The sequence below is a fragment of the Tyto alba genome, unplaced genomic scaffold, assembly GCF_018691265.1.
Source record: "Tyto alba isolate M040663 unplaced genomic scaffold, T.alba_DEE_v4.0 Super-Scaffold_28, whole genome shotgun sequence".
Classification (NCBI taxonomy): Eukaryota; Metazoa; Chordata; class Aves; order Strigiformes; family Tytonidae; genus Tyto; species Tyto alba.
This window is the reverse complement of record NW_024881302.1, coordinates 10,954,999-10,974,167: the sequence shown is the minus strand read 5'-3', so window position 1 is coordinate 10,974,167 and position 19,169 is coordinate 10,954,999. Positions and strand designations below refer to the sequence as shown.

General features: G+C 38.5%; 1 protein-coding gene across 3 annotated transcripts in view; it reads right to left on the bottom strand.

Moving 5' to 3' along the window:
* Positions 1-19,169, bottom strand: part of MYH11 (myosin heavy chain 11) — a 61,760-nt gene that overhangs the window by 9,681 nt on the left and 32,910 nt on the right. For all 3 annotated transcript variants that reach the window (XM_032983656.2, XM_032983654.2, XM_032983655.2), the window contains 26 exons: positions 18,335-18,398; positions 16,125-16,223; positions 14,950-15,093; positions 13,224-13,319; positions 12,719-12,837; positions 12,402-12,554; positions 11,749-11,922; positions 11,376-11,549; positions 10,782-10,896; positions 9,672-9,865; positions 9,381-9,502; positions 9,196-9,265; positions 8,891-9,051; positions 7,922-8,030; positions 6,862-6,993; positions 6,373-6,579; positions 5,844-5,981; positions 5,084-5,207; positions 4,466-4,637; positions 3,676-3,888; positions 3,368-3,512; positions 3,074-3,280; positions 1,899-2,003; positions 1,651-1,803; positions 981-1,229; positions 502-714 (listed from right to left, as the gene is read on the bottom strand). In XM_032983656.2, the coding sequence (XP_032839547.1) occupies positions 502-714; positions 981-1,229; positions 1,651-1,803; positions 1,899-2,003; positions 3,074-3,280; positions 3,368-3,512; positions 3,676-3,888; positions 4,466-4,637; positions 5,084-5,207; positions 5,844-5,981; positions 6,373-6,579; positions 6,862-6,993; positions 7,922-8,030; positions 8,891-9,051; positions 9,196-9,265; positions 9,381-9,502; positions 9,672-9,865; positions 10,782-10,896; positions 11,376-11,549; positions 11,749-11,922; positions 12,402-12,554; positions 12,719-12,837; positions 13,224-13,319; positions 14,950-15,093; positions 16,125-16,223; positions 18,335-18,398 (3,852 nt within the window). The remainder of the gene's footprint in view (positions 1-501; positions 715-980; positions 1,230-1,650; positions 1,804-1,898; positions 2,004-3,073; positions 3,281-3,367; positions 3,513-3,675; positions 3,889-4,465; positions 4,638-5,083; positions 5,208-5,843; positions 5,982-6,372; positions 6,580-6,861; positions 6,994-7,921; positions 8,031-8,890; positions 9,052-9,195; positions 9,266-9,380; positions 9,503-9,671; positions 9,866-10,781; positions 10,897-11,375; positions 11,550-11,748; positions 11,923-12,401; positions 12,555-12,718; positions 12,838-13,223; positions 13,320-14,949; positions 15,094-16,124; positions 16,224-18,334; positions 18,399-19,169) is intronic.

Genomic DNA, 19,169 nt, shown 5'->3' with positions numbered 1-19,169 from the left:
TTTATCCCAAACTTTCATTTTTAATCTTATCAATTATTATAATTGAATTTATTTAGTGTTAGATGTAATACTATTATATCACTGTAATAAAAGAAGTGATTGGCAATGCTTCAGTTGAAATTTGTTGCAGCTGTACAAGTAAATGTTAGGTTGGTGGTAATGTCAAATATAACTAATAAAATCAGATTCGTGGAGTTTACAACTTCAAAGCTGTTTAATAAAGTATTTAGAATGTCTTTAATGTTTTTTCAGTCTTAGAAATCAGTAAGAATCTTCATGCTTGAGATCATGTTAAAAATAAAGATGGCTAACAGTTACTTAGCCAAGTCTCTTGAAAGTTTGGACACATATAGAATAACCTTTGAATTCTGTACGAAATATCTGATCTTGCTGAATGGATTTGTGTGCTGCATAGAATTTCCCACACTGAAAACAATGATCTGTTAATTAGCTGCAATTTTAAGTTATTGTTGTGGAAATTATTCTAAGCCCAAAACTTACATTCTTGCCAACATCATCTTTGGAGCTAACAAGATCTTCCATTTCAGCTTTCAACATTTTGTTTGTTCTCTCCAGTTCTTCTTTGGCTTCCAAAGCCTCTTCAAGTGCTCGGGCCAATGACAAAGCCTTTGTTTCTTTTTCTCTAGCTTCAGCTTCTGCTCTGTCCCTTTCATCTGCATATTTTGAAGAGATGTTTTTCTCTTCAGCTAGCATCTGTAAAAAGGTAGTGTTAGTACTGGAAGTTATTGATAATTAGTAATAGGGTTTTACTATTGCAACAGTCTTGTCAGTTGTTAATGACAGAGAAAAATCTCAGCTTTTTGATAGAGGAATATAAATACAAAATTAACCAGTGTATTTGTAATTAAATTTTAGTTTATTTTTTGTCCCTGCTTCATCTTTCACTAAATCAGTGGAGGCTCTGTGAATTCCAGAGAAGTTCGGTGTTGACAGAGCAAGGGAGAATCTTAAATCCATACCTGATCAAACTTCTTCTGTTTCTTCTCCAGGTTGGAGACCAGCTGGCGCTGGTTGTCCAAGTCCACCACCAGGTCATCCAGCTCCTGCTGGAGTCTGTTCTTGGTTTTTTCCAGTTTGTCGTAAGAAGCAGCCTTTTCCTCAAACTGTTGTGTGAGACTTTCAATTTCCTTCTGAAGTTTCTTTTTGCCTTCTTCCATGGTTTCTATTGTGCTGGAATATTCCTGCAGCTTCTTCTTAGAGTCAGAGAGCTGAAATTTTAATTCATAGAACAAATCTTATAGCAGTCACAACAAATCTTGGCAGAGAAGATGGCCATGAGACAACCAAGACATACAAATCTTATCTAATGTGAAGCTAGTGACTAGTTTTCTATCACCCAGCCTTCATAAAATGAGGTAGACCACAGCCCTAGCGTGATCATACAGGCCTAGTGTGAAAGACTATCTTGGGAGCTACCTTGCATTTGTACCTGTCCTAGAGATCACAATTTAAAGAGGAGAGAGACTGCTGGCTCCATCATGGAGCTTCACTGACGCTGTTTGAGCTAACAGCACTAGTTCCCTGAAGGTCCATGTGCTGTGCCAGGATAGTTCTACAGTTCTGAAACCTCTGGAATTACTGTCAAAACTCTCAGTGATGGAGCTAGTGTTTAAGCTATGGCACTGATACCTGTATTGTCAGTGTTGAAATATGTCTCTCCAGATTTTGTTTTGCTTCTACTTCTTCATCCAACTGCTCTTGCAAGCTGTTCTTCTCATCCTCCAACTGCCGAAGCTTGGTAGACACATTTAGCTTCTGCCGCGTTTCTTCCTGAAGCAGCTCCTACAGTCACCACATCAATCAGCAATACAGTGATTAGTCTTTTTATAGTGCATTTTATAAATATTTTGATGAGCTGTTACTGGATGCAGGTTTACCTGTGTATCTTGTAGCTGAGATCCTAAGGTTGCAACATCTTTGGTCAATTTGATTGTCTTGCTTTCTGCTTCATTGAGCAAACCAGTAACATTTTCAACTTCAACCTATGAGACACCACAATGAATAAACTCAGTTATTTTGCACAACTTAAAAATCTTCCTCCAAACTTTAGTTTGCTCTAGATTAAAATCCTAACTTTGAACAGGATCTGAATCTGTTCCTATGCTTTTGGGTCACCTCAAGCACCAACAGTGTTTCTATCTTAACTGGAATTCACAATTTTGCCATAATTTTTCTGGACAATATGTGGGATTTAAGTCGTGTGGAACTAAATCCTACACACAAATTCTGGAGTGCCTGCACATGTCATCTTTGGGACCTGTGTATTAAGAACCCCAAGGTCTAATGCCTTTTTTGTCCAGTTTACCTTAGTATTTTATTACTGTATATCAACAACTAGTCATATTCATAAGGCAATATTAGTATGTTCCTTTCAGTTCATTGTAACGGGGAATGGGGATTTTTATGGATTTTCCTTCTTCTTCACAAGTTTGACAGAAGTTGATGTATTTTGATTATATTTTCTTATTTATCCACTAACCTAAAATAATAAAGAAAAGCTTAGTGCTGCTATGAACAAAGTTGTAACAATAAGCTTCATTAGTATAGCTCGACATTGAACATCTACCAAAGAACCATTTAAAATTATCTTTAGTTATTTCTGATTAGATGCTAAATCACAGATAAGTGAGCATTCTCATTTCCTTGTCATTTTTTTCTGAGCACATCTTATATGTTTAATAGCTCATTAATCCATTTCCAGTAGCCACATTCCTATCAATATTCCCCACCACCCAAAAATGAATGAGCAGAAAGAAACTCTGTAAACATGCAGCACAGCCACTGAACCAGTGGTGACATTACAGGCTGCAATATGTACAGAGGGATGGTGAGACTAAAAGCTCTCAGTTCCATGAGACAGAGTGGTTGTAATTGTTTAATTGTGTGATAATTGCGGTAAGTGTTCAAGGTAGGAACCCTAAAGATGACAAAAATGAGCATTTCTGCTGAAGTCAACAGAGCCAGGATTCTTCCAGATATACCCTCACAGAACAGTATAAACCAATGTTCTCAAGCCCAAGGTGTTACAGCAAAAGGTCAAACTCCTTCCCACCTGTAGCTTATGAACTTTTTCATTGAGTTCTGTCCGAATACGCTCTCCATCAGTGTATTTGGACTGTAACTCTTGCAGCTGTACTTCCAGCTTCTTCTTTTTGTGCTCCATATCTTGTTTAGCCTGATTCAGGCTCCTGACTTCATTAGCCAGATCAACGTTGTCTTTCTCCAGTGTCTGTTTGGTCTTATCCAAGTTTGCTTTAGCCTACAAGCATAAGGTGAAGAAAGATAATCTATAAAAGGAAGCCATGTTATTAGTGGATATTTCTCAATAAGATGGGTTTCTGTTTACTCGTTTAAACTGTTCCAGCTGCTCTGTTAGCTCTTCCACAGCTTGAGTGTGCTTTTGCCTCATCTCCTGGACCTGGGCTTCATGAGTTCGAGTCTCCTCCTCCAGAGCTCTCTTCAGCACTGTGACCTCCTGTTCACGCTTCGCTCTGGAAAGTAACACACATAAATGGAGCAGCAGCAAAGAGTGTTCCAGTCACTGGGAAAATAGCACTACTGCACAGTTACTAGACAGTACTGTAAAGTACTAGACAGTACTGTAAAGTAAGCTTGGTGACATTTATTTTTGGCCCATGTGCTGCATCTCCTTACCTGAGCTCTTGCTGGGTGGCTGTGGTATCCAAAGTATCCTCAAGTTCTGTTTTAAGAGCCTCCAGCTCTTCACCTAGGTCTCTCTTCTGTTTTTCGGCTTTGTTTCTTGCAGCTCTTTCAGATTCCAAGTCTTCTTGGAGATCAGAGATGTGAGATTCCAACTCACGGATCTTCTTGAGGGCATTGTTCTTCTGACTAGTTTCATCTTCAAGCCTGAAAAGAGAGTATTTAATTGTATATATTAAAAGCCAAAAATCATTTCACTTTGACAAAATCGGTATACAGAGATTAAAGGTTTCTAGGTTCCATGCAAGAAAGTACCAAAGAAAGAGAGGGGGTTGATGCAAGAAGGATCTGGCAGCTGTTCTTCATCAGGACACAATTCCTGGAGATGCTGATCAGCCCATTCAGCAAAAGTTTTGGTTCAGTATTGTCCCTTTTAAATTCATACAGAAAATCCACTGAGACTCTGGAATTGATCAAGGTCAGTAATTTTTGCGTTTTGCCAATGAAGTATGTGGTTACATTTCTTTCTTTACTTGATGGCACTGCCAATGCCATTGGGAAGAGGCATTTTCATTGATATCTGGAGGTAAGACTACGTGTCTATGGGCAAAAAATAGTATAATTATTTTTTGTAAAAGGGAATTTGGAAAATGGGGAAAGCATGCAGGGAGTATGTAACTGAGAGAGGGGATTCATGGCTGCAGCATCCCAGCAACTGGGAAGGGGAGAGATACATGTTCCAGCCTGGGCTTTCAACCTTGTATGCAGATTCATGAGTGAGTACCTGGCTAGAGCAGCCTGCAGCTCTTCTTCCTTCTTGGCTAGTTGTGCCTTCAGCTCAGCAATTTGTGCCTGGAGCTCTGCGATTTGCTCATGTAGATCACCTGACTCCCCTTCCAACTTCCTCTTAATTTTCTCCAGTTCTTGTCTGCTCTTCTCTTCCTTCTTCAGTCGCACTGAGAAAGTAAGCATTTTGGTCATGGGAGTGTGTTAATTGAAGGAGTCCTTAATCCAACCTTTAACTTAGGCAAAAAAATGTTCTGGCCTCCAGTGAGGCCATACATGGAACTACAAGTCACTGCATTTCTGAAGCAACATGCAATAACTTACTGTCATTATTTATTTCTAGCCATCCCAAAGAATAATTTATGTATCTTTCTCCTGAGGAAGCATTACGTTTTCTTCTCAATTTTCCCTCCTCTTTTGTATGTAAAATACAGGTATCTATCGTTTATGCATCCTGGGGTTTTGGTGATTCTCATGCACAAAATTGCTTCAACATAAGAAAATTGGAAAACACCCCACAAATTTTTTTTAAGTTCTCTCCAGATTATGTTTATGGGTTTTTTGTGTGCCAAAGCAAAAAAAAAAAAACAATATAAAACAGTTTTGTTCATGTTACCTTCGAGTTCTGAAATCATAGATTCATGCTTGTTTTTCAGCTTTGTAAGATTTTTGGCTTTTTCTTCTTCTTCTGCAAGATTTGTTGTTAGATCACTTATTCTTTCCTCAAGGAGTTTTCTTTCCTTAAGAAAAATAAAAGACTTCTGTTAACAAAAGTGTCTGTCATTGCTGATCATGAAGCAACTCTTTGCCAACTAAAAATGTCCAAGATACTGTCTTTTTAGGCTATATTTCTTAAGATTATAGTCATATATTTCAATTTGTGAATTACAGAGGAGCTGAGGAGTGCTTCCATATTCTCTAATCTGCTATTAGAATCTTGTACTCACTCTAATGGCTGGTAAGTACAAGGCCCAGTTCAGAGGAGCATCCTCTTTCAAAAAGTATAGGAATACATGCTTACTTCCAGCTTCAGTAATGAAGTCTGGTTGAAATTAGTTGAAAACCAAGACAGTTATTTATGCTGAGGCCAAGAAGACATCTCTTCCACTGACTGTGCTTGACTGCTATTGGTTATTTTACTTGAAAAAATTGTTACCACAATAGACCTCAAACCCAGTAGTTTTACACAATTTTGAATTGTTTAAATGAACATGGAAAAATTATGAGGAATTTATTCGACAGAGGCTGGACTAATGGTCTGGTCAATCTGTACACCCATGAGACTATATAAGAGTACTCCTAGCAGAAGAGAAAGTTTTCTCTCATCTTGCACAAATGGTTCTTTTTCACAAAGAAAATGGACCCACAATGCTTACTTTGGTTAGCTTGTTATTCTGATCTTCCATTATGAGAATATCATCTTCCATTTTCTTTATCTTGCCATCTGCTGTCACTTTTTCAAGTTGCAGTTTCTGCCTTGCAGCTTCTTCTTCTTCCAGCTGTTCCTCCAGGTCCTTTGAGGGGAAAAAGAAATCCACAAAACATCAACTCTGGAAGTACAATACTGCTTAGATTATAAGAAATGTTTAATGTTTGTCACTGTATGTGGGGTATGTTGTAGCCTTTGTTGTTTTTATTAAAAACTAGGCAACCTCTAATGCTTGGTGATTTAGAAGGAAAGATTTGTTAAAATATTCTTTTAGAGAAAAGAATATTTAAAATTAGGATGGGGAAGAAGAGAACTCTGGAGGAAAGAGCATCAGCTGATTGTTCTTACTTCAGTGGCACAGACATATTCTACAGAGGGCTGAATAGCAAACACTTTCATAAGATCTAAGGTTTGCCAGTCTCCATTCTTTGTGAGATACAAGTTACTATCTCTATTTGTCGCTTATGCCTCCTTACCAGCATTTGTTGTTGCATCTTTTTCTTTTCTGCTTGCAACTGCTGGCTGCGCTCCTCCTCTTCCTCAATTCTGGCTTCCATCTCATGCAGAATTTCTTCCAGCTCTTGTTTCTTAGCAGCTAAACGGACTCTCATCTCTTCAGCTTCAGCATACAGTTCAGTTTCTGCCTGAAGCTGTTCCTGAAGGAGGTTCTTCTCTTCACAAAGCTATGCAAATAAAATGGATAGGAAGTGAAGTCTTGGACTGCAAACTGCCCCACAGTGTCTTTTTACTAGATAGTCCTAGCGTACAGGCAGGCAGCTCTACCACAGGTTCTTGTGTGGGTGCTAGGCCTCAACTGGGAGTTTGCCTGCACTGAACTTTTGTTCTGGACCATCGCTGTGAATACAATCTTGAGTACAAAGAAAAAAGACACCTAATTTGTAATAGCTTCTAGAAATGGTGAAAGAATAGCTAGCATTTCCCAGAGGCTCAGAGCTGCAAATCACCTGTGTGTGTTTCAGTTCCAGCTCCTTCAATTCACTCTCTGCTTTTTGTTGTCTTTCCTTAGTTTTTTGTAGTTCTTCATCTTTGGCCTGCATTTCTTCTTCCTGGCGGGTGACTTGCAGCAGTGGTTTCACCTGAAAATAAAAAGTTCTTTTAAGAATGTTTTCTGTCAGTATTTATGTTATTGAGCATGGTACTTAAAGGTGCCCTGCTGACTGGCACTAATGGTAGCATTGTCTGTTGTTGCTCAGGTAGTGGACAAATACTGTCCAGCCAAGCTTGATGTAAGCATCTTTAAACCAGCAAGCTTCAGCAGTGTTGGTCTTGGCCATCTCTGTGTTAATTCTTGGAGCCTTGTTAGCACCTCTGCCTCCAATAGTGTCACTTTTTGAATGGCTCCAAGGCTGGTTTTGTCCATTGATAATGTACAAAATCTACATCTTCTGCATAGAAAGGCAATGTGCACATGCAGGTGTGTGTTACTGCCTATTTTTGGTTGCAGAGGAGGTTGCTATCAATGCAAGTAGGAACAGTTTTCTGAACTGAAAGTGAAGACCATTCTTGAGGGGGGAAAACAAACAAACAAATAAACAACAAAAAACAAACAGGCCTCTTCAATAGGCAAATGGACTTAATTTGCTTGAGTTCCTAGTAGGAAGATGGTTAGTGTCCCAGTTCAGGGAGCTACTGGGTCCCCCATAGATATGACTCTTCATGTTCACAAAATTCAGTTTTACTCTGTCTTATTATTCACCCCTATGAAATTATTTAATTTTTGGCAATTAAAAAAGGTCCCCAAACATGCAAAATCTTTTATGAATCTCTGGTTAACTAGTTTGTTTTTTTCTCAGGCTAGAATTAACTTTAATGTTAATGACATTATATAACTATCCAGAGTATTTCTTAACCCAAAATTTTATGAAGCTAATGAGGCTTCGGCCATCAGCTGCAATGGACTTTGGAACAAGGAGTGTGCCTCACATGGTATGCCTCAGTATCTTGTGCATTTAATTTCTTTTGAAAAGCTGAGGAGAGAGAGATTCACTGATAGCAGTCACTCACTTTAGTGAACAGTCTCCACCACTGCCAGTTCCTCAGCTTCAGGTAAGCAGCACAATTTCTTTGGATAACCTTCATTGCAGTCAGCTGTTGCTGTCTCTTGGCAAAGGCTCTGCGATTAAAATCATAAAGCAAATTGGTTTAGTCTGAGGATATAAGGTCTCTGCAAGATATACACATTAAGCAAAGAAACTGTGGCGTAAGTCTGCTGATTAGCCACATGGCTTGAGGATTCAGGCACAAATTAATTTGTCACTTAAACTGTGACTGTGATTTCTTGAGGAAATGTGATAATTGTTTAGCTTTCTGGTATTGTATTTAGTCTTCTGTTTTTTGGCTGTTTGTACTCCATAGGTAGGCACAAACCACAAAGTATAGATCTAGTTCTGGATGTGAATATCTTCCCAGAGTACATGAGCACTCGGAACTTGCATTGATCATCATTCTTGAAACCTATTGTATTTAAATTTCTTTGCTCAGCAATCTGAAAGCCTTGGTAGTGTGCAGAAAAAAGGCACTATTGTTAATAGATTTGTGATGTACATTAACTGAGATCATGCTAGATGATCAGTTCTTCATGCCCAAGCTGTGGAAGAAATTATTTTATGTTTTACAAATGCCAGTGGTGTTGCTACTTGTAATAGTGCATAAAACTCCAGTCATAGGCTAGGATGCTCCTTCTGCTTGTACAAACACATGTTTAAATGATGGGTCATTTCCTCAGAGAGCTTACTGTACAGAGGGTGTAAGCAGCCTTACAATGTAACTGCATCCTTTTAATAATACCTAATAAGCCTCTTCTGGGCAGGAAGTGAGTCCTTCATTGGACACAAGTTGAGCTCTAATGCAATACAAATAAGAGATGATAATAATAAAACGTCTTATTATCTTCAGTTTGTTGTACAGAGAACTAAAGGCTTCTATAGATACTCTGCTGCAAAAGACGTTCTTTTTATTAGTACATAGTCTTACTTTCTTGCTAGGTATCCTCGGCACTGAGCCTGGAAGGCGATAATAACATCTGTGATCTTCAGGTCTCTCTCTTCTTCCAGGTGAGCCAGAACGCCAGTTCTGAAGAAGATTTTACTCTGTCCAATTCTGTACAAGTTGGGATCAAGTTCTAATGCTTTGATCTGGAGGAAACCAGGGATATTTGTTAACTCCATTGCTGAGGTTTACGGTATTAAAAGTTACTTCTCATTTCTGTGTACTCTCAACAGCTTTTATATACGTATTAAAGACCTGATTATCAATAGGATCAAAAATGTTTTCCTCACCATCAGTATGCAAGCCTGCTTCCCATCCATGAATCCTTTAGGAATAGCATTTGCAGCAAGAATTTCATATCTGCCGAAAGACATTGATGTTAGGGAGGTTGAAACACATCAGATTATTTTGTACAGACAAACATGTATTACACCACCATTAAACCCAGAGTTAGGACCGACTGAGGGATTCCTACCTCTGACGAAACTCCTGGAAGACAATCCTGTTGGGGAATCCTTGCCGGCAGATACGAATACCTTCTAAGACACCATTGCAGCGCAACTGCTCCAGCACTAAATGGGCATCAAGTTTGCCAGCCTGAAGAAGGAACAGAAAGTATTTTTAGCACAGTAGATATTTATAAAAATGTTACCAGCCGCATATCTATGTTTGAAGACATCATTCAGCTCTGCGATGTGCTGGTACAGTGAGCAGCTCAACATGAATAATGTGCCAGGAGTCTGAAAATTGAGTATTTGAAATTTACCCTTTTTTCATGATTTGGAATGATACAGCGGACAAAGTTGGGATTGGTATTCCTTAAGGTGGTCATCAGTTTGGTCAGCTGCTCCTTATAGAGTTGTCCAACTGTACGGAACATGCCTTTCTTGGTTTTTGAAGCACTAGGGAGTGAGCTTTCAGTCATCTTGGCCATCTGGTCCAGCCCAACTATACGATCCACTGAAATATAGAACAGAATATAAATTATATAAATTGTCCTCACCTCACATTATATCTGCCACTGGTGTTGTTAAACTGCAGCTTCCCAAAGAGGACCAGTATATTTTTGGTGCAGTAGAAATGTACTAACAAAAGTACTAAAAGAGCCTTCTGGGTAAATAGTCTACTTCTGCCAAACAAGTAAATGAGGATCTTTGTTAACTAGTGACAGAATGGAGCAACTAAATACGCCGAATGTATTTTATTTTATGCTTGCTCAAAAAAGGACAGCCCATCTGCAAAATATCCAATTGGTAGGCTGGTGTCAGAACCAGGAACAACATTTCTTGACGCCCATCTGTTACCCAGTGGTTCTCAAAGTCTAGCTAATAATGTCCCTTAGTTATTTGATAATTCAGAGACACCTTGCTGGTGTCTGCATGCACGTTTATGTCCATATATTAAATATTTATACTCTAGTATACATGTTACAGATCCATATAAACTTTTTTAAAACAAAGTTTTATATGCATACAGACATTCTTCTGATTGAGTTTTGCTGAGATTGTACAGCACTGGAGAGAACTGTGCAGGACTTCTGGGAGAGGAGTATTTAAGGTAAGTCATTCATAAAACCCAATAATAACCTCTATTAAATGAGATCTACAATATCACATATTCAGCAACATTGTAACAAATAATTTTTATTCTGTTGCTGAATAATATTAAGGAAATTTTTTTATAGTGCTTAAAACTATCTAATGATACTTTCCATAAATATGTCTTTAGAACATATTATTCTTGATTCTTATTTTAATCTCTTCTATGATTATAATTTTCACACTTCTGTCCTGCCAGCAAGGGATGGCAGTCGAAAAGTTCTGGTAGAAGTTTCTCCCTCTAAACCACATTTCTGATTTAGAGTTACAATTCATACCATCTTTCCAAAGGTCTGCTACAAATTTATCTGAAGACTGGTTCAGCAGAGAAGTCACATTGTCATTTAGCGGATCCATGTTCTTTGTTAGCCAGGCAGTTGCATTGTAGGTAACCTGCAGGAAAGAGTGATACATCAAAAATCAGTTATTGATAAACACATCTGGAGTGACCAAGAGCATAGGGCACTGTCTTAACACAAAATCATACATATAGTAATGTGAAAAGCTTTCTGTGGTTGAGAGCTGAGTTGAGTATTTCTTCTTACATGTACTAGCACCTGCAAAGCTTTTTGCAGACTTATCCATGGCAAGGCACCTGCCTTGCCTTTAAAAAATCTACTTGCTAGAAGGAGTCTGAATTATTTGGATTTTCAATAATGCCCGTGCTGGTTATTTTTGTTTTCATGTGAGTTTAGCACAGCAATTAATGTTTTGCAAATCTTATTTTATGATATGTAATTAAAGCACTTAATATATACATTTTATAATTAAAGCTGTCCCATATCAATGTGGGTAGCAGACCATTTTTTTTACCATATGGGCATCAAAGAATCAAATTTCCCTAAGTCAAAATAGATCAATCTGTCCAGTACCTTTCCTGCATAGTGCATTATACAGAATTCAGTTTTATCCTTAAGTTGCTTGGGCTTCTGGAATTTGGGATGGTTGCCTTGTTCTTGACATAGTTTCTCCACAAAGGATGTGTCAGTAGCTTTGGGGAACCAGCATTCTTCATCCAGCAGAGCCAGGACGCCTGGAGGGTTGGTCTGCAATGTAAGCAATATCAGATCAGTATCATCACAGGCAGAGACAGAGAAAAGCACCACCTTCTTTATCCCTTATGTTACAAATCCTCCCAGGCAACAAAGGATCTGAAATACCTTAAATGGCTCTCTCATTATACCCATACATAACTGACTCTCATGCAACCTGTGTAGTATCCCACTTATAGAGATATAATCTTACTGGTCTTTCAATCAGCTCAATGCAAGGTTGCAGGTCAAGGCCAAAGTCAATGAAATTCCATTCAATGCCCTCTCGCTGGTATTCCTCTTGCTCCAATATAAACATTGTGTGGTTGAAAAGCTGCTGAAGTTTTTCATTAGTGTAATTGATGCACAGCTGCTCAAAGGAATTGATCTGTGAGGAGGAAAAAAGTGATTTCCTAGTGTTAGAAAGAGACCTTCAAGAGGGAACTTAAATGCCAAGATGAAATTTGCTATCTTCTATTTCTTTTTACATATTGCAATAATTCAAGTATAAGGATCAATATTTTTCTAATATAAGGTCTTGAAAATTTACGGTAAGTTCTCAAGGGGTAAATTTTTGTACTGGGAGCTATTCAATAAACCATAAAAAGCAGACCCTGGCTTTAAACACTGAGCCCTGCAGAAGCCCATCAGGAGCAGGCTGCCAGCCCTAACCCTTCCTGCCCAAGGGAAAGGCAAGCAGCCAGAAATATTATAGTAGACCTGTGGGTCCTGCTGGCCATTGGCTGCTAGCCAACTTGAAATAACCAAATTGCTTTTGTGGCTCTGAACTTAGATTTTTGTCTTCTTATATCCCAGCCACTGCATGATAATAAGGAGTTTAGCCAACTTGTGTCCCATAGTATGTACCTCAAAAATTTCAAATCCAGCAATATCAAGGATCCCCAAGAAGGAAGCACCTTGTCTTTTTGTTTTATCAAGAGCTTTGTTTACGCGAGCTAGAATCCAACGGAAAAGACGTTCAAATTGTGCCTTGGCCAAAGCCTCTATGGCAAAGTCTGCCTGAAAAAAAGGAGAGAAAATTTTAAGTGGAAGAAGAATCCAATTAACTGCCAATTTCTGTAGAGATAATGAGATAGAAAACTGACATTTCCCTTTAGGCAAGGTGTAAGAAGAAAACAAGAAAAAACAGTTTCAGGAGAGCTGATCAGACTGCAAGTAGATACCTGCTCTTTGGTCTGAGCTTTCTGAACGACATCTCGTCCTACTTTGATCCTTGGGGTTAGAATAGATCTTGTGAAATCTGTCACATTAATCCCCATCAGGTGACACACTTTTTGTGCAGCTAGAATAAAAGAGTGATACTTTATTTCAGATTGAATTTTCTCTTATCAGGTCAGTAAGTGTGAATACAAGCAGCTGAGCAAATATGTGAAGTTATTTATCTTCCTTAAAAGCTCCTTTATTGTACATACAAGAGGATGTATATATACTTTCTGTAAAACTGTTCTTCATGATCCAAGTGGCAAATTCACCATCAATTTATGGATTCAAGATTACTAGAAAAGATAATGATAATTGAGCTGATTTTAAGAATGGTGTATCTTTTAAAGCCTGAGAAGTATGTATGTAATAACAATCAAATAAAAAATACCGATAAAGAGTGCTTACTCAGCTGCTATTTTATTAACATCATGAAATTAACTAAATCTTTTAAGGGGCAAATCATACCAGTATTGTCTGGCATAGAAGCCTGATCGGTGTTTCTCTCCTTCTTGAAGACAATATTACCCAGTTGTAGGACAGATGAAACAACCCTCAATATAGCTGTAAGAGAAGCAGATAATATAAATGAGGAACAGAATGGACACATTTGGAAAGTTCTATTCTCTGCAATAATGAAGATTCATCTTATTGCCTATGGTAGTCTGTACCTCTATGGAAAGAGCTAGGTTTGCTTTAAAATCCTGTGCCATTAACTGCAGGAGTTTGAGAGCTGATTGAGCAGCATCTCAACAATCTGTGCAGTGGAGTAAATAGGCCAGACTGAGAGCACCAGCACCTCTGAGCTAAGTTGGGCTTGCTCCCCAGGCAGACCCCAAGGTGTCAGGAATTCATCTCCCACTCACAGTGTTTTATAGCACCTTCCCTGCTCAGTCACTTGACAAGCTGTATCTCTGTCTTTAAAACTTAAAAGTATCTATGAGTTACCAGTAGCTTCAAAAATGTGCGGCACTTCTGAAGCTCCAGTTATGCAGGTACATGTGGATATTTAGCTGTGCAACTAACATCAAATGTATACAAGTCTCTGAAGGATTAGTGTTGAAGTACAGAAAAGTAATTGCTTAATGTTTGATTACTAAAATACATATAAACGTGATGTTGCCTAACTTTGGGCAGTAAAATCTACTGGTATGCTACAGATGAGATTGTATGAATCTAGAGAGTTCTATTTGTTCGGTAAACTTACACAGGAGAAGAATACTGTCCTAATGGTCTTATAATTTAGAACATGTGATCAAAGGGTTCAGACAGTAACATAATGACTCCTATTGTTGTAATGGAGAATGCTGCTATGAACACTAATACACATGCCCTGGCAGGAGAACGAACTGGTCTTCATCAGCAACATCATCTGAATTTACCAAGACTGGGATTTGCACTGTTGTCCTGAAAGACAAGACATTTTTTCTCAGCACCACTCAGTCACTGATGCAGGGGTGGGACGTGACGGAGCTCTGCTCCTGGTTGCCACAGCTGGTCCAAGGTTCAAGTGATGGGGCGATGCTGGTTTTGCCACCAGGTGTCACTTGGGACATAGCAATTTGCATCCATGGGCGATGCACACTGGCATGCACCCGCTGAAGCCCTGTACACTTCCAGGAATAGGGAGAGGTAAAAGCTGTGCAGATAGATGACTCTGGCAGGCCCACATTTTTGAGATAGTTTAGTTGTTGTTCATGCTCTTTGATTTTATTTCACTTTTCTCTGAATCAGTGAATAGAAATATGAGCTATTTGAGCCTGTTCCATTTTTGAGAAGTTTTGCCTTAATGGATAACCTTCACTCTCTTTCCATAAGACATCTATGATTTAATGCTTCTAATACCTCCTGAGAAGGAGGGAAAGCTACGGACAGTAATTCACAGTGCACTTAGAAACAGCAGCTATGTAATGGTTGGTAATAGCTTTACACAGTGGAAATAACAGGCAAACAAGTTAAATAACATGAGCACATTTAGAATCCTCCAGTTGGTGGTTCATTCAGGATCACAGTTCTCCAGAGAAACATGGACATAAAATCTAAATAATTTTCTTACACGAATGTAGAATCTTACTTCATATGCATATTTTGCAAAGTGATTATTCTGGACAGAATTAACCTCTATGCATTAGCATCTCTATATAGTGTCCCTTCAGATGTGTAACTTGAATACAATCTTGCTAACAATTCTCACCTATCTGTTCCTCCTCAGTAAAGCCCATAATTGTCATGGCTTCCAAGGTCTCCTGAAACATCTCATCATCTTGTTGAGCCGGAATAGGCACATGGCCATTAGATAGAAAGGTATAATTGTTGAAGCCTTCCAGCAACAGATCATCTAAAAAGCAAAGAAGAAAAGCTTTACTTAAGTGCATCAACTTAATGCTCTTGGTTCATGAGTTCTCCCAATGAACAACAGGGAAAACCCCAGTATTTTCACTAAAGGAAGACTCTGCTTTTATGAGTTTAGGGTTTTGTGGTGCACAAATATTTTAAAGGTAACTCCTCATATAGCAAGCTTGATTGTGTTAAGTTTCCAGTTTTCATTAGTAACTGGGGAATGTCTCTGCCCCTCAGTGGAATTTTGCACCCTATGGACTCAGATCTGAGCCCTTCTTCCCAAAAGTCTTTCATTTACTGCCATGTGTAACCTACTCAGAATTATGCCTCTCCCTGTGGGGATTCATATCAGGTAATAATAAGAATGGAACTAGGTAAAATCTGTAGTTGGCCAGATCAAAAGACTCTTCAGCCCTATACTGTGGCCAACAGCAGATTCTTTGGTAAGGAGCATAAAAAAAAAGGGAAAATACAGATTTATCCACTGATTTATACATTCTTTGGCAATCAATGATTTAGGGAAATATGTCATATTTGAACCATGATGTTCCAGTACATATTATGTCTAAACCTTTTTTGGATCCACTTACACTTTTCACCTTCTCGACATTCTGAAGCTATGGGTTTAACAGTGTAATAATGTGCTGTGGGAAAGACATTATCTTAATTTGTTTTAAAACCACGAGCCAATATTTTTATTGGGAAGCCCCATTTCTTTTGTGTATAAAATAATTAATAACTCTTCCCTATTCATCTTTGCAATATCTTTCAAGATGGGATCTGAATGGGTTTACATCTCCTGTAAATTGAAACATCCTGTAAACTGCAAACAACCTGGCTCAAACAGGTAGGCATCAGTTGAAGCTTTCTTACAATTCACTTGAGAGAGTTATTTTCTATAGCTAAAGAGATGTTTATTTATAGAAAGGATTTAATGACATATAGTTAAAGAAGTTAAGATAAATTACTTAAGTAAGCCGTTGCTCAGACTGTTCAAAGATATCTAAGAATCATTAGCAAGTAACTTACTTCTCATTTGTTCAGAAGCTCCAGCAATCAAATAGTAAAAGATATGAAATGTTCGCTCATCTTTAGCCTGACGAATAGCACGGGATTTTTCAAGCAAATCTGTTTGTCAAGTGTGTTAAAAAAAATCAGTAACATATTTCAGTCCTCCCTTAATTGTGCCATCAGCCTCAGAACCATCAATAACATTGCTGAAATATTTGCCATGAGCTTGTCTAACATGAATGTGCATCTGATTCTATGGCAGGAGCTCTGGTATTGGTATAATTATCACCACAATGAGCAGATCAGTTTCCTACCTCTTACTGTATGGTAAATTCTGGTAATCAGAGTAATAAGCACCACAATAGACAGAAACACTTCTAAAATCAGATACATAAAAATATTATTCATGATATAATTCACACCACTTAAAATGAAGTACCAATATGGTTCTTTCAACATAAGGTGGAGTTGCTAGAAAAAAAGCTCTTGAGGCCAGTATTGTAGGTATAAAAGCAATAAAAGCAAACTTTATTTATGGTCCATTTTTGTAACTATAAACTACTAAAAATGCGGTTGGCAATCACCAGTCAGTGATTCACTCTTTAAAAGCTATAGTGCTATAGATAAAACTTCAGTTAAGACCAAAAAAAATTAAAACTTGATTTATTCTAAAGATCACTTGTCACAATAAGAGCAGAAAGATAAACTGTTTGTTGTTTAATGCTACACCCAGGAGTTAAGGTCCTTCTTTATAGTTGCATCTTTCTTTCTCTTTCTTATTATTGGAGCAAGCAGCTCCTTGTCTATGTAAAGATGAGCAATGCAGCACTGAAAAATCTAGCTACATGTTAATTTGTTCATTAAAACGCACTATCTCATAAATACAGCCAAGGGAAGAGGCAACAGTACTTGGCAAGTGAAGTCAGGCTAAGCTGAATTTCTCTGAAATTTCTGTACTTTTTTCCTGAAAAAAATACATCAAGGTTATTGATATATAGCTCACTGCTCTGGATGTGTCATTTGAAACAGCAGGGCAGCATTTAGGATACAGAGTGGGCAAGTTCTCTGGGAATATCTAGGACTTGGTGCTATCTGGGGCATCAACACCAGCAAAATATTTGCTTCACTTCAGTTGAGTGACTTTCTGCATGTAATTTCTGACCATGACTGTCTAACAAAATATGCAGAGTTCAATCCAATTTCAGGCTAAATTGTTCCTTGGTTTGACAAAGGGAGCAGAACAGTAAGGACCCTGAGATAGCTCTTCTGACTGCACCATGTTCTTTGCCTTTTCCTGTCTCTTTTGTCTTTATTAATATAAAGTCTTTAGAGGGGTGGAAGAAAAAGGTATATTACTTTTATTTAAAAGACCCCCTCAATCCTCCAGATATGCATTAGAAAGCTGTCATACTAGGTATCATATAGAAGTCTCCCTTAACAGATTATTCTCAGTGCTTTTTCTCGGAATGCCTCTATCCCAGTACAACATACATGACCTCTGGTATACCTAAACAGCAGGGCAGATGCAGCCACAGGTTTGATCATTCAGTCTGCAAGGCTCAGGACCCTTCCCTTGCAGAAGCCAGGGTGCACAGGGCTGAGGGTCAGATCGTAATGAGCATCTGAACTTAATCCCAACATGCTGTCAGGACAAGGACAAAGTGCCAAACCTGGACTTGAAAACTGAGAAGCACTCTCCAAGTTCCAGGGAGAACTGTAGTGATAATACTGAACATTCACTGTTTTTTCAAAGTGCCTGTCACAGCACCAGTAAGAAACAGTAAAGCTTAAAAACTTTTTAGGCAGCTGGAAACGTAGACCACAGAAAACCAGAGTGACCCATGCAGGATCACACTGATAGGAAACAAAAAGACCTCAAGATCACATGCAGTCTTAACCACAAAACAATCTCTTCCCACTATTGTATTATTGGGACTCTGCTTTTAAAGTCCCCTGCTGTTGCTTTAGGTATGGGGCTTCCATTTTCTGAAGCTGTATATGGGGAATAGCACGCTTTCCTATAGCTAAGAAAACAGACTTGAAAATGTAAACATGAGTAAGACAAACTGAGAAGCTGGTATCAGCATAAATGGAGTCACTTCGCTCCATCTGTGTTTATATCAGCCTCAGCAATATTTGCCTTTCTTAGACATGCCATGCAGCTTGTTTATCTTACTTCCTTCTGCTCACCCTAGTTAGCTTCCAGTGCAGCCCACTGAAAAGGATACAAGTCTCTATGTTTGCTCCGACAATGTAGCCTGTCACATCAAAGTTGATGCGGATGAATTTACCCTGTGAATGAAAAGAAGATCTAGATTGGGCTATTCTTTCAGGTTATGCCAGGTTTTCCAATATTAGTATCTAGCCTGTTTAATAAGACATGTATATCATTCTCTTAAGAGTAACATCCTCTCCTGATAGGACAACCCATGGAAAAGCCTGGAAGGAAGTGAACTTCTCTGATGTTCCCTCTGCAGAGATTTGCCCCCATGTTTCATTTAGGCACTTAGAGGGAAAGGAGTCCTCCCTACTGGACCAGGCTTTGGAACCTGAGGATAGGACAGACAAAATCCACAAGGTCAATGAAGGAATAGCATTGGATCTGTGTAACTCCCTCTGCTGAGGTTCATCTGCATGGATCCCTGAACTTTTCAGGGAGAGAGCAGAGGTTCAAGAGGAGGGTCTGCAGGGAAAACAAGTATCTGTCAGCATTCCCAGAAAAAAGTGTCATCAAATAGTGACAGCCCTCAACTCATCATTTTAACTTGAATCTGTATGACTGGCTTTTCTTTTTCTCCTGTAGTTTTAAATTTAATATATTAACCACTCCTGCTAAGTAACAGTCGCACCTTTATGAGATATATGCTCAATAATGGTGCAAAGAAAAATAAAGTACAGATCTTGTTTGCAAATATGCTGAAGGTGGATATGTCCTGGATCCAGAATTGACTCTGGAAGGCCACACATAGACTGCTAAATTGTGAGAGGATAATGGTACTGTCAAGTTTGAGCTTGATCTCTAATCTTCTATATGGCCGAATTCCTATTTCAGAGAGGAATTCT